At 39.4% G+C, this 15,321-nt stretch overlaps 1 protein-coding gene across 2 annotated transcripts in view; it reads right to left on the bottom strand.

Annotated features, from left to right (window-relative positions):
• Positions 1–15,321, bottom strand: part of LOC109059854 (transmembrane protein 132C-like) — a 202,205-nt gene that overhangs the window by 152,410 nt on the left and 34,474 nt on the right. Inside the window, exon 1 of one of the 2 annotated variants that reach the window (XM_042751188.1) lies at positions 1,172–1,366. The exons of the other annotated variant lie outside the window; for it this stretch is intronic. Within the exon in view, the coding sequence (XP_042607122.1) occupies positions 1,172–1,283 (112 nt within the window). The 5' untranslated portion in view covers positions 1,284–1,366. Of the gene's footprint in view, positions 1–1,171; positions 1,367–15,321 lie in introns of those variants that run through there. 2 annotated transcript variants of the gene reach the window in all.

Genomic DNA, 15,321 nt, shown 5'->3' with positions numbered 1-15,321 from the left:
AAGGAGGACAGCAGACATTATCCATCACCACAGACTTTAGTTAGAATAGCCGATGACCAATGAATTTGACCAATTAATTTCCGATGACCTTTCAAGTTATTACCAATTATTAATTTTATAGTGATTGTTTCATTTTTCCATTTGTGTGTCTGGTACCAATCCTTACAATTATAACATTTAATCTTACAAAAGATCATACAAAAATATGTATGAAGTCTTCAATAAGTAAAAAAAAATTGAGATTTAATTGCAACTGTAAATATAGCAAAAATCTTGTTTAAAAAAAAGTTTTTAAACTAAACAAATTTGTTCTGATTTCGTTGACTATTAATATTTTATAAATTTTAATGACTTGAAATAACCATTTTTTGTTTTTAATTCTTCAATATTTACAGGTTTTCCACTAAATCTCACGTCAAACAAGACGGGAAATGAGGAGAACGCTTCTTGCCCTGTTAGTAATGAGGGAGTTATTCTGCCATTATCATTAACCCTGTACAACCACTACTACTGTCTATACGTCTAGGCTGTATATTTACATACTAAACCATCTTTAGCCAATCAGCTATACCACAAATTACACAGACAGAACAATAAGCTGCCATTAAAGGTATTATGTTCCTTGATAATTAACAATGCTTTAAAGAATTTTAACTAGCTGCTCGCTCTGTGTCTGACAGAATGGCATCAATTCACAAATTTCTGTACCTAGATTGAATCGCCCTACCAAGACATGATCAGGTGATGATAAATGATCCAATTCAGTGCAGAAGAGATTTCGGGGTCCATTAAATTAATGGCCCCTGGAACAGCACCAGAGTCTGATTGATATATGGTAAAAATTTTACAGAATGGTCTGACTTTAGATTTGGATACATTTAATAAACAATATGCCTTGAAAGTACACATCCGATACATGGAAAATGTTCTGAACCTTTCACTAGTTTATTCTGAAAATGAACAGACGGAATGCACATCCTTAATTAAATGCGGATTTAAAAAATGCTGCCAAAATACTGGTCCATCATCTCATTAGACACTCACCTCCCATATTTTAATAAACCAGATGGTCAAATTGAGGCTTGCCTCCATGCCTCCTGACATGCCTTGACTTATTTTCACTACCAAATCAGAAAAGTGTTAAAACAACCAAAAATGAAAATTTACCCACCCACTGTCATGATACACTCAGGGAGGAAGGAGGAGATGCAGGAATAAACTTCAACCAAGGACTTTAATTCAACAAACACAGGGAAACTAACACAGGAACTCAGGAGTGACATCCAGGAAGACAATTCAACAGCAGACACTAGACGCACAGAAACACAGGGCTTATAAACATGGAGTAAATAGATAATTAAAGACATACACCTTGAACTAATGATTACAAAATTGGAACTGAACGAGGACAGGAACAGGAAAAACAAATATGGACATGGAGTGAGCACATGGGGAGAAAAACACACACAAAACATGGAACAGAGACTGACACCCACATGGAATCCAAATCTGTATGACTTTTTCTTATGCAGAACACTAAAAGTGTTTCTTTTTTGTCCATACAATGGAAATCGGTAGTAACCAAAACTGTTTGGTTCCCAGCATGCCTCAAAATATTTCCCTTTGTGTTCCATAGAACAAACTGAGTCATACATGATGACAGAATTTTAATTTTTTTGGGTGAACTAACCCTAAAAGCTTCTATAAATGTTTTATTTTTTATCAAAATACCTTCAAGGTAGCTGAAGTTCAGGTTGTATTCCAGATATGTAGCAGTGGTTTACACAAATGGATTATTTTTTTTTTTAAATGTTTGACACTAAAATGATAGAAGCCCAGTCCAGTAATGAAGAATAGATTATGTTTTCAAATAAAAGTGTGTCCTGATGGTAAATTTAGTCAACTATATCATTTCGACAAATTGTTATCAACCACACACCAAAAAGGATTGCTAAAATGTGGGTTTTCAGAATTTAATTTAAGATAATTATAGGAAACATTGCCTATTAAAATGAAATGCTCTACCTGTAATAGTTCAGAAGGCAAGAACAGCGTACCGGAGTTCTTGATATTACAGGGCGGAGCTAATCATAAGATATAGTTAAGCACCATTACTCCAACTTGTTGTCATGGGCAACCACAACCAATCAGAACTCACTCAGCTTGCTTTCTGTAGTTCTTATTCTCTCAATTTCTGCCACAAATAAGCACAGACACACACATGAACTCAGAGTCACTGAATCACTCCTGACTCCTGTCACCTTGCACCTCAACTTGCTGGTGGTGTCACCTGCTGTGGCCCATGCTGTCACTTCCAGTTTGTCTATTTGGGACAGCCCTAAGAAAAAACACACAAAAACATACCCCTTGCAACTTTGGGAGACAGACTTCATCTTCCACTGACAGAAACTGAAGTGATGCCCACTGAGGTTCAACCAGACATACTCACATAAACAGCATGTTTTTTGTGGTTTTGGGTATACCCTTGGAATCTACAGGCATAGAATTAGAGTTTCTGTAGAATTCAATCTATACATCCATCCTTCACAATGTTTTACATATTCTCTGACTTTTGCACATTTGTTTATCATGTTAGCTAGTTGATAACACTTTCTTTCCACTGTGCTCTTAGGAACCTTAAGTGCAGCAGAATTTTTTTTGTAACCTTGGCCAGATCTGTGCCTTGTCACAATTCTGTCTCTGAGCTCTTCAGGCAGTTCCTTTGACCTCATGATTCTCATTTGCTCTGACATGCACTGTGAGCTGTAAGGTCTTATATAGACAGGTGTGTGGCTTTCCTAATAAAGTCCAGTCAGTATAATCAAACACAGCTGGACTCAAATGAAGTTGTAGAACCATCTCAAGGATGATCATAAACAGCACCTGAGTTAAATATATGAGTGTCACAGCAAAGGGTCTGAATACTTAGGACCATGTGATATTTCAGATTTTCTTTTTTAATAAATCTGCAAAAATGTCAACAATTCTGTGTTTTTCTGTCAATATAGGGTGCTGTGTGTACATTAATGAGGAAAAAAATGAACAAATGATTTTAGCAAATGACTCCAATATAACAAAGAGTGAAAAATTTAAGGGGGTCTGAGTACTTTCCGTACCCACTGTATGTGCATAATAAATGCATATTTAACATAATTTAATATTAGTGGCTGGCCAAATTGAGTTTTGTAGCCAATATAAAGCCGATATACACATAAAAAGGGTAAAGATCACAGGTAAAGGTCACAAAAGAGAGGTATGGAATTTTGATTTTTGATTTACTTTTTTTTTAGCAGGTGGATTAACGAGGGATCCGCCCACTTTGAATTATTCCACTTGAATATCTGCCAAAAAATAGTAAAACACTCTGTACTTTATGTATATGTTTTGTAAGCTCTTTAATGGTTTATTTCAATGTACTTTTCATTGCCTCTGTATTTATTTTATTTCATTTTCTTTTATATATATATATTTATATATATAACTTATTTTGAGGGGATGACAGATATATATATATTATGAATATATATTTTTTTTTTTATACTCAAACTTCACTTAAAAAACTAGAGGTATGGAAAAATTATTGTTCAAACAATATATATCTAAAAAATTAACCAAAAAAAAAATTTTATATATCCATTAATAAAATTTTGACTAGGTTGAATAACTAGGAGGACACGGTTACCGGCCGATCATTTTAAAAATGCCAAATATATTGGTCTACCACTATTTAATATGGATGGAGTTTCTTTGGATCTGTTTGTTGAGCTGCTGGAGGGTACTTTAAGGTCACACGTCTCGTCATGTAAGCTCATCTCTGGGCTGAGCTACGGATGGGAGGAGACCAGAAATGGAGAGAAGAAGAGATGCGACTGGGGAATAAACGACACGACTCTACCTCAGTTCAGCATCTGTGCCCTAGCACCATCTGATAGACATCTGGCATGTGTGTGAGCAAGAGTGTGTGTATTGATTTAATGTCTGTCTCGCTCTCTCTGATAGATGACATTGGATGTGATTAATGTCCATTCTTCAACACTGTGAAATATGAAATATGAGAACCGGACACATATTCAGCCTCTTTCTCCTCCATCTGTCTTTTAACTCTAGAAATATACAAATCACAGGTACATGTCTGTTGAACATCCACAACCACTTTGTTTCTCGGTCTTTCTCTCTCAAAGCGAATGCAATTTTCACAATGATTTTTTCCATCTTGTAGGTCAGTTCTGAGTGCCACAGGTTTTGATGGATGTAGGTGAATACCATGTTCTAGCATACTTGAATAGTTCAGAGTTGCTTCACCACACCAGGAACCTAAAGTGCATAAAGCATGCTCAACTACAATGTGCAAATAAATTATTTTTACCATCTATTAAAGCAGAGGTCCCCAACTACCGGGTTGCAAACCAGTACCAGGCCATGGAAGTGTTGCTAACTGGTTGCAAGAACGTTCTGGGAAAAATGCGTATGACACTCTGTTATTCATTGTGTGTTAATGATTGTTCTAATTATTCTGTATTTTCGTTTGTTAAATGCGATTGCTATGGAGTAGCAAATTGACAATTTGATGTAAATTAAATGTTCAATTAGTAAATGAATGATTGTTGTGATCTGTCATATATATATTAGGGGTTAAACAGATCACAGTTGATCCATAATACGTACAGGCCAGGCTCCACAGTTCGACACACATGTGGTTCGCAGATTAATTTGCCAATTTACATGTTTAATTGATTTTAATTCACAAGAAGAAGAAGCGAAAGATAACTCGATTCATTACTCACGTGATGTTTTCGGTGTGCACAGCAGCCACACACCTGAAGCACTCACATGCACAGAGACGCGTTTCAAACCGATACCGAGTTCATATTTAAATATTTTTTTCTTGCTTATCTGAAAAATCACCCGATCGGTGACTCAAAAACCACAATATAATCCGTTTAACTACTAATATATATATAAATAAATAATATATATATATATATATATATATATTATATTTATATATATATATATATATAAACACCCAACTCCCCTCCAGCTGGTCCGCGAAAATATTTTCAAAATATAATCGGTCCGTGGTGTAAAAAAGGTTGGAGACCCTTGTAATAAGGAATAGTTCATCCAAAATGAAAATCTGTTGAATATTTACTCAATCTCAGGCCATCTAAGAAATAGATGAGTTTGTTTCTCAATCAGAACAGATTTGGTGAAGTTTAGTATCACTTGCTTACCTATGGATCCTATGCAATGAATGGGTGCCGTAAGAATGAGAGTTCAAACAGCTGATTAAAAATATCAGAAAAACCAGTTCATCAATTAAAATCTTGTGATGCAAAAAGCTGCATTTCTGTAATAAATAAATCCATTGTTTCTTACAAACACACAACTTTTCATTTCACAAGATGTTAATTGATGAACTGGAATCGGGTGGGTTACTTGTGGATTTTTCTGATATTTTTAATTAGCTGTTTGAACTCTCAATCTGATGGCACCCATTCACTGCAGAGGATCCAAAATCTAAATTTCTCCAAATCTGTTCCAATGAAGAAGCAAACTAATCTACACCTGAGGGTGAATAAATTGTCAGTAAATTTAATTTTTGGGAGAACGAGTCCTTTAATAAATTACTGCTGTCATGACCATTTGAAAATGTACACAAGCATCTCTTGTCAATAACACTCTGTCTACCACCTGCTTTCTTTGGACACAGCACATGCACAAAATAAACAGAGTTTTGTTAACAAGGTGCAATCGATAATAAGCCTAATTTACTGGATTGTGGGCAGTTAGAGAATAAGAGGTTTAGTAAGTCACACAACTGTTACTAAATCCACCTCACAGTGTCGCAGCAGTGCTAAAACTAAACTATACATTGTTAAGCATTCAACGGTACATACAGAAAAGCCTCACCCACGTAATGATATGTTTTCCCATAATAATTGTGTGTGCCTCAAAATGTCAATGGAAAACGGGGTCAAAGTTGACATTGTCTGAACTTGGGCTTCACAATCCAACACTTAACCTGTATGCAGTACTGGTTGTAACACTGTAGCTTGACATCACTCCACAGAGTTCAGTGCACTGGAGACTGTTGACATGAATTATGGTGCAGCATTAATGCACATGCTCTTGAGTTGTAGTGACCTCTGAAGGATGCAGGTTCAACTCCCTTTACCCTCTTGTCTAATAAAAGGCAAAACGCAAAATAATATTAACACTTACGCCTTTTGTTTAGCTTAGATTCAGTTTTTTTCCATCATTCTGATGTACAAACGTGTACAGCACAAGAATTGTTTGATGCAGTTATTTTCCATCAAAAATTTTAAGGCTTAAAATAGAATGCCAATTTTAAATTCCCTAAAAAACTCATTTAATAAAGAAGACTACATTTCTTTCCACATTGTGTGTATGTGTATGATTAATGAATCTTTTAATGGGCCTTTTCTGAATGTGAATTTCCAGACATTCGCATGCCAAACTTCCATGATGAAATTCCTCAGAGCTTTACAGTCACTGACCCTTTTAAGGGGACTGGCTGGATACTCAGACTCTTCAGACCACTGATATACTCTCTAATGAGTGTTAAATATAACCCAGAGAGTATGAAAGCAAAGCAGATGAAGAAGAAAAGTGAGAACGTGGGTGCAAGTGAGAGCTAGCATATCTCACAGTTTTTCTGACAGAAATGGACACTTGAAAAGACTGTGAAGACTGTCAATTACATCAGTAAGAAAGGCAATTAATAAAAAAAAAAAAAAAAAAAATCAAATGCTTTGCATAAACATTCACACACTTCACATACACAGACGTTTCTGAAGATTTACCAGTCAAGAGGTTTAAAAAGAGACTCTAGAAGAGGCTACTGTCATGCACCTGAAATGCATTTATCTAGTTATGCATGGAAACGCAAGAAAATGCTTTAAAAAAATGCTAAATCAAACAAAAAAGCTGAAGTAGTCCTCTCATTGTGGAAAGTTACATGGCACACATTATGAATTGTGTAGAATTATAGTCACTTTACCAGAATGTGTATCATCACCTAGGTGGTAAAAGACAATTTAATCTTTAAATTAAAAGATACAAATGTAATCCTAATATATTGCTGTATGTCAAAAAGCAAACTACTGAATAGCAAAAATATGTATAATACTATTATATTATATAGTTACTAATTTTAAAACTGAATTAGAGCACAAGCAGAGCACTCACTCCTTCTCATTTTCTCTGGATCTAGAAACCAATATTAACTGGGAAAATTAACTAAATTAATTCAAACAACAACAAATTATTTTTGCTGAAAAGAGTTCATTTAATTTAAAAGTTTTCCTCAGTTTAATTAAGTTCACTGAGTGTTTGTTATTTATTTATTTTTATTTTTATTTTTTTTGAGTCCATAGACATACAACACCATCCAATCAGCCACTCAGCTCCAGCTATCTACAAACTCTCGGCTGGTTAATTAACACCGTCGGTCACCAGCTACTGTTTCATCAGACAGGGTTCACAGCAGTTTACATGCAGTGAATCACGCAGACTCTAGGATCATTTGTAGATTTTAAGACTACGACAACTGCAGCCAATCCTGAATGGCTTTTCAAAAGTGAAAGGCTTCACAAAAGAAAGGACCGAAACAGAAGAGTACAGGAAGGATTTATGCCAAAGCTGTAGCTGAGCACAGCGAGCCAGATCAGGTCACGGTGAGACGTGCAAATTCAGTTCAGACAGAGTGCATCTTATCTTTGTTGACTAACAAATCGGAGCTTATCTCATCTACTTTTGCTAATCTAGCTGGTTTATCTTCACAGGTAGGAAAACAATCTTCATCAGAACAAGAAGAGGGCTTGCACTCCATTTACCTACACATATCCCAGAATGCTTCAGGCAGTGTAAAAGCACACATAGTTAAATTAGAGCGAAAGAAATACAGCACATCAAAGCATGGTCAAATTTGCATACTTTGGTCCACCACCTTTCACATCCTAATTCCAAACCTTACATTTTTCTGCATCAGACACTTGTGCTCCCTCCCTGAGGCCCGAGTGGCATTAACCTCACAATGATTTACGCAACCATTATTTACATTTACACCACAATAATACCATGAAAATGCATTCACCCACATTGATCTCCGTTGTCAGCTGTGCTTTGGCGAGACTGGCCTTTGGGAAATTGAAAAAAAAAACACTTATGTTGTCCAAGAGATATTTTCCACTTCCCGTTTTCTCATTATAAAAGAAAACCTTGCATTTTTTTTCCAGCCAAAGTATTCTAAAAACAGTTCCTCATTCACAAATAGGGCCGCTCAAAATGTTTATTATTTGCATCTGTCAGCCTGAATTGCTGGCCTGTGGAGAAGTACACAAAACATGATTTCCAACTATCATTAATGATTCTTTTGCAGAACAAACAGTATTTATTACAGGTGAATTGTTATATATAATATAACATTACAAACTATATTTATGACTACTCACAAACCCATGAAATTTTAGATGAACAGAAGTGAAATCATTCCATGTGATTTTGATAATTCAAATAACAAAAGTGTTCTTCAATACATAAGTCTTCATCCACCGTTTGTGCTACAGACATGAATGATGCCTCAAATCATGCAAATTGTTATGGCGAAGTGTGTTGTATTTTTGTACAAGTGGTCAGACTTGCAATTTACACCTGGCAGACAATAAAACAGGTGGTAGGAGAATCCATAGACATATTTAGAGACTATAATATCTGAGATTTAGGATGTATTATATATTATAGAAATTTATTTTGACTTGAAGTAATCACCCTACCAGTAATGCAACACAATAAAATTGATTAAGAAAACCTTAAAACCTACACTATCATCAAAAGATTGGATTCAGTAAATTCTTTTAATGTTTTTTAAGCTTCTTATGCTCACCAAGGCTGCATTTATTTGATCAAAAACATAATAAAACTGTTATATTGTAAAATATTACAATAACTGTTTTCTATTCTTTTTTCAAGATTACTTGAAGAATAGAGAGTTCAAAAGAACAGCATTATTTTGTAACAATGTAAAAAAAAGAACATTTACTGTTCTTTTGATCAATTTGATGCACCCTATAAAATATAAATATATAAAATACATATAAAATATTAATTAAATGTACTAATAAAAGTACTAAAAAAGGTCCCAACTCCAAACTTTTTAATGATAGTGTAAATAGCAAAACCCTAGCACCATTTTCAACTACCACCATTCTATTCACAAAACTTAAAAATATTTTTTGGAAATATTACTATCACTACAAATAGATGACAGAAAACAGAAAAATGTTGCTGTGTTCTCAGTGTTTTTTTTTCATCATCATCATGAATGAGAACAGAGAGAGAGAGAGAGACTCCACTGAGGACCACTTTATAAAGACAACATGAAAAATCCTGGGCCTGTCTCCTCCTCTGTCATGCACTCTCCATCCCTGCTTGTCTTACCCGTACTCCTTTCATTTCCTCCATCCCACCCCACCCCCTCTGTCGCCCCTCACACACAGTAGAGTGATTGTGAGGGGTAAAAGGGGAGCAGTAAAGTGGTGGTAGGACATGGATGTGCACTGGACCTGTGCCAGACTTTTCTAGCACATCTCCTCCTAAACCATTGAAGCACAATCCAAACGCAAGAGCATTTCTGCTTTAATTAACACACACACACAAAAAATGAATAAGAAAGCAAGAGAGAGACAGAAAGAGAGCGAGAAAGAGCGACTAGGACCATAGCCAGGCATCTCAAAAACTGCTTGGCTGGGTTTCCATGGTGAAAGAATCCCGCCATCTCTGTATGGGTTCCAGAATCCTCGCTGCAGTGGCGAGACGGACCCAAAGTTACAAGGAAGTCAATGAAAAGAAAACAAGAAAGACAAAGGAGCACCCCAGGCCACTTAAGACATCACAGTCTATGAACACATTAACAGAATGAACAGAATGAGAGCTACATCCGGCCACAGCCAAGCCAAGACCTTGTCCATAAGTATTAATGAACCAGAATCCTTACATACACACACATACACTGATGATCAACCCCTGCCCCTACTCCCTGTTTTCCTCTTGGCCGTCCTCTACGCTAATCCAAACAGCAGGACTGGATGCCTCAGACCACCATGGTCACATTATGTGTGTGTATGTGGATGCATTTGGAGTCTGAAACACACCATGGAGGCCCTTCAATGGGCTACTTCAATGCCAATTCAAACAGTGGCACTTCCCACACACTGGGTGCGGCATACTGGAGGTCGTACTCAACATCAAAGGTCCACAGCATGGCAAATGGAATGACAGAGCGGGAAAGAGATTCCTGACTGACACTGAAGCCAAGACTGACGTTCTCGCTGTTTACTGATGTCTGACTACAAGGAGAATCAATGTCATAAAGGGATTAATTAAATGCCACCACCACAAATGTGAATTGAGAATGCCTTGTAAATGTTATTATTATATATTTTTTTCTACTAAAGGTGAACTAAACTGAGGTAGCAAAAAGGATGCAGAACTGTAATTCAAATGAATTAAATGCAAAAATGTAAAATTCAAATGAACTGACATTTAAATACATTAAAAACTTTTATTTTTACTAGAAAAGTTTGCCAGGGCAAACTCTGAATGTTATTTTGACAAAGCCTTGTTAGAAGTTTTAGGGGAAAAAAAATCCCTGAACAGACAGACAGAACAAAAGACAAAATGACAGACAGATAAAAATGGCGGCGCGTCCACACGCAGTGGCTTCTCTCTGTCCCGACAGAACGGTGTTTTCGTTTTTCGTTTTTTTTTGTCTTGTGAGTCGCAGTGTTTTTGTACGTCGTCATCGCGTCTATCTGTCTTTAAGCGCACATACAGTCGTGAGTTTCTGCTGGATGTCGGCAGAGCCGTATTTTTAGAGTTAAACTCCGCGCACGCGGAACAGCTGCGGGCCCTCGGTCTGCTCCGGAGGCCTACATCATCACCGGACCCCCTCTACTGCATCTCGCCCACAGCGGAGGCGCCACAAGCGGCGTGAGAGGAAGCAGAAGAGGGGTAAGCGCGGAGGTATCCGGGCTAGGCTAACGGCTAACCCACACAAGCCATCTATCCCCACCATCGTACTGGCTAACGTACGATCTTTGGACAATAAACTGGACTACATCCAATTACTACGTTCAACTCAGAGGACTGTAAGAGACTGTTGTGTGTTTGTATTCACGGAAACATGGCTCAGCGACAGCGTTCCGGACTGCGCCATTCAGCTCGACCAGCTGACGTGCTATCGAGCAGATAGAGCTCGCGTCGCGGGAGGAAAAACCCGCGGCGGCGGGCTTTGTGTTTACATCAATGACACGTGGTGCCGCGATGCTGTTGTGATCTGCAAACACTGCTCACCCCTGGTGGAGTTTATGATTATAATGATTATAAACCGTTCTATCTGCCGAGGGAATATACTGCCATACTGCTTGCTTCGGTTTACATTCCCCCGAACAACAACAACAGCAACAGGAACGATGCACTAAATGAACTGTACCAGCACATCAGTGAGCAGCAGACAGCACACCCCGATGCTTTTCTCATCATAGCTGGGGATTTCAACCATGCTGACTTAAAGAGTGTGTTTCCAAAAATACACCAAAACATTAACTTTCCAACACGAGGTAATAACATTTTAGACTTTGTTTACACCACACAGAGAGGAGCTTACAAAGCCCTCCCCCTCCCCCACAACGGTGCCTCAGACCACATCCCTGTCATGCTAAATGCCTGCATACAGACCGCTCGTTAAAGTCGCGAAACCAGTTCAGAAACAGATTCAAGTGTGGCCAGAAGGGTCTTCTGACGCTCTTCAAGACTGCTTTGATACAACTGACTGGAATATGTTTAAGCAGGCTGCCACTTACAATAACACCACTGACCTCCAGGAGTACTCAGAGACTGTCACTGCCTACATCACCAAGTGTATTGAGGATGTAACAGTCACAAAAACCATCACTGTCCGGGCCAACCAGAAGCCGTGGATGACAGGGGAGGTCTACAGACTCCTGGAGACGCGGAACGCTGCCTTCAGAGCTGGAGATGAGGGGGGCCTGAGAACAGCCAGGGCCAACCTATCCCGCGGCATCAGAGAGGCTAAGAGACAGTACTCCAGGAGGATAGCCCATCAATTCAGTGACAGCAGAGACACTCGGAGCCTGTGGCAGGGGATACAGACCATTACGGACTACAAGCCCCCACTGCAGACCTGTGACAGCAACATCTCTCTGCTGAACGAGCTGAACACCTTCTTCGCTCGCTTTGAGGCACAAAACAGCTCCACTGCACAGAAGACTCCACCTCCTCCCAGTGACCAGGTGATGATGCTGACCCCGGACAGCGTGAGGAGATCCTTCAGCAGGACCAATGCACGCAAAGCTCCGGGTCCTGACAACATTCCTGGGCGTGTACTGAGAGACTGTGCAGCAGAACTCACTGATGTCTTCACAGACATTTTCAACATCTCACTTAGTCAGGCTGTTGTTCCCACATGCTTCAAAGCTACCACCATCATTCCAGTCCCGAAGAAGCCATCTCCATCCTGCTTCAATGACTACCGTCCTGTTGCACTTACTCCCATCCTCATGAAGTGCTTCGAACGGCTAGTCATGCACCACATCAAGTCTGCCCTCCCCCCCTCCCTGGACCCATTCCAGTTCCAGCATATCGGTCCAACCGGTCGACAGATGATGCCATCTCAACTACCCTCCACTCAGCACTCACACATCTAGAGAAATAAGACTCATACGTCAGAATGCTGTTCATAGACTTCAGTTCAGCATTCAACACAATCATCCCTCAACAGCTCATTCACAAACTGGTCGAGCTGGGGCTCAACACTTCGCTGTGTAACTGGCTGTTGGACTTTCTGACTGGAAGACCTCAGGCAGTACGGGTCGGCAGCAACACATCCAGCACCATCACACTGAACACTGGGGCCCCCCAAGGATGTGTACTGAGCCCCCTCCTCTTCACTCTGCTGAAACACGACTGCACACCGTCACACAACTCCAACCTCTTCATTAAGTTTGCGGATGACACGACTGTGGTGGGTCTCATTAGCAACAGAGATGAGACAAACTACAGGAGCGAGGTGAGCCGCCTGGCCGGGTGGTGCAGTGACAACAATCTCTCTCTCTGAACGTGGAGAAGACGAAGGAGATTGTTGTTGACTTCAGGAGAGCGCACACTCAGACCATCCTCTGACCATCAACGGTGCGTCTGTGGAGAGAGTGAGCAGCACCAAGTTCCTGGGTGTGCACATCACAGAGGACCTCTCCTGGACCGACAACACCGCAGCACTGGCCAAGAAAGCACAGCAGCGTCTCTACTACCTCCACAAACTGAGGAGAGCCAGAGCCCCGCCCCCCATCATGTGCATCTTTTACAGAGGCACCATCGAGAGCATTCTGACGAGCTGCATCACTGTGTGGTATGGCGCCTGCAACGCGTCCTGCCGGAAGACTCTGCAACGCATAGTGAGAGCAGCTGAGAAGATCATTGGTGTCTCTCTCCCCTCCCTCCAGGACATTTATGGAACCCGTCTCACTCGCAAAGCCCTCTGCATCGCAGGTGATCCCACTCACCCGTCACACAGCTTCTTCAGTCTGATGCCATCAGGGAGGAGACTGCGGAGTCTCCAGGCCAGGACCAGCAGACTGAAGGACAGCTTCATCCATCAGGCTGTCAGGAAGCTGAACTCGCTCCCGAACTTGCCCCCCCGTCCCTCTTCTGCCCCAGGCACCACTGAACTATGAACATCCCCCCACCCCCCCGGTCCCACATCCCCAGGTCCTTCCACTAAGATACGATGTCATGCACCAGTCACTTTGTGCAGCATTGGTCTGCTCACTACCTCATTCACCATGGAACTGACGTCATTCTACCTCCTCATCAGTAAGTTTAAATAAAATAACTGCTCTTGAGCCCTTTGTCACTTTAATCAGACTGAATAAGCTTTTTTTTATGCACTAAAAATCTTTTTATCTGCACTGTTTGTTCACTGGTTTGCACTCTATCTGCCATGTGCCTTGCGCTGCTTTTATTTAACCATATTTATTTTTTTATTTTTTTTATTACGTCTTTTTTTTTTTACATTCCCTTATTGTATAGTTTTATCTTATATTTTATATTTGATTTAGATTTTAGGCTCTACTGTTAGTGTTATTTGTATGCACGGGTGTTTGAGAGTAACGCAATTTCGATTCTCTGTATGTATGTACTATACATGTGGAAGAATTGACAATAAAGCAGACTTGACTTGACTTGACTTGAAAAGACACAGAACTACAGAAAGATCAAATATTAGACAGAATGACAGAAATACAGATAAAACAAATGATAGAATGATGAATCGATAGATAGATAGACAGACAGACAGACAGACAGATAGATAGATAGATAGATAAGGTAGAACACAAAAACTTGTTATGCATGTTTGCCTCTTAAGACAACACAAATTAACCAACTTGGTAGGCGACATCAAGAAAGTGGTTGTGGATCAACATTACCTGACCCCTGACTACTTAGCAAGCAACATTATTGAACTGCTTTGCTATTTTATCTTCTTACACACAGCCTGTCCTTGACCTGCTGTGTTACTGAACTTTGGGTAATTTGACGGCTGATAAAAGATGAACATGCTCTCCATTTTCTACATAATCGTGCCATTGTGCATCCACAGAGACCTATAAAGGCCAGGTGTACATTTCAGCTGGGATACATCTGTCTAAATGGCCATAAGAAGAGGTTGTTGATGATAAAAGTGACCCTGATGGAGTCAAGGCTTAGCAGTATGCACATAACACATCCTATGGTGCTCACATTGGAGAGAATGGTTCAAATCAGGCTTGAATTCTGTATCACCATTACAAAAAAAAAAAAAAAAAAAGATCAAATACATGTCCATACTCAAACTAAATATAGAATGCAATAAAAAGCACCCATGCGTCAGTGTTATTGGGTGGATGGCATTTCCTTTAAAGCCTTTAGACTGTCCTCTCTCGCTATCATTCTAAAACTATGTGCCAACAAATTAGGATGCTCATGTCAGCCACCATATGCGGTCTGCTGCCTTATTTAATTTGACATGTAAAGCACTTAATACATGGAATGAGGCCAAAGATAACCTGCGGTTCATTAATGCCATTCCTAAATGTTGCTTTTATAGGCTATACATAACATGACCTTAGGTCCTGTACTTACTGGATCATCAAATAAATGGGCCGAAGAAGACTCACTCAATCATGATGTCATGCCTTTATCTGAATTTCAACAATACCTCTGTTTGACTGTCCTTTGACA

This window comes from Cyprinus carpio, chromosome A5, assembly GCF_018340385.1.
Source record: "Cyprinus carpio isolate SPL01 chromosome A5, ASM1834038v1, whole genome shotgun sequence".
Classification (NCBI taxonomy): Eukaryota; Metazoa; Chordata; class Actinopteri; order Cypriniformes; family Cyprinidae; genus Cyprinus; species Cyprinus carpio.
This window is presented reverse-complemented; position numbering and strand designations above follow the sequence as displayed.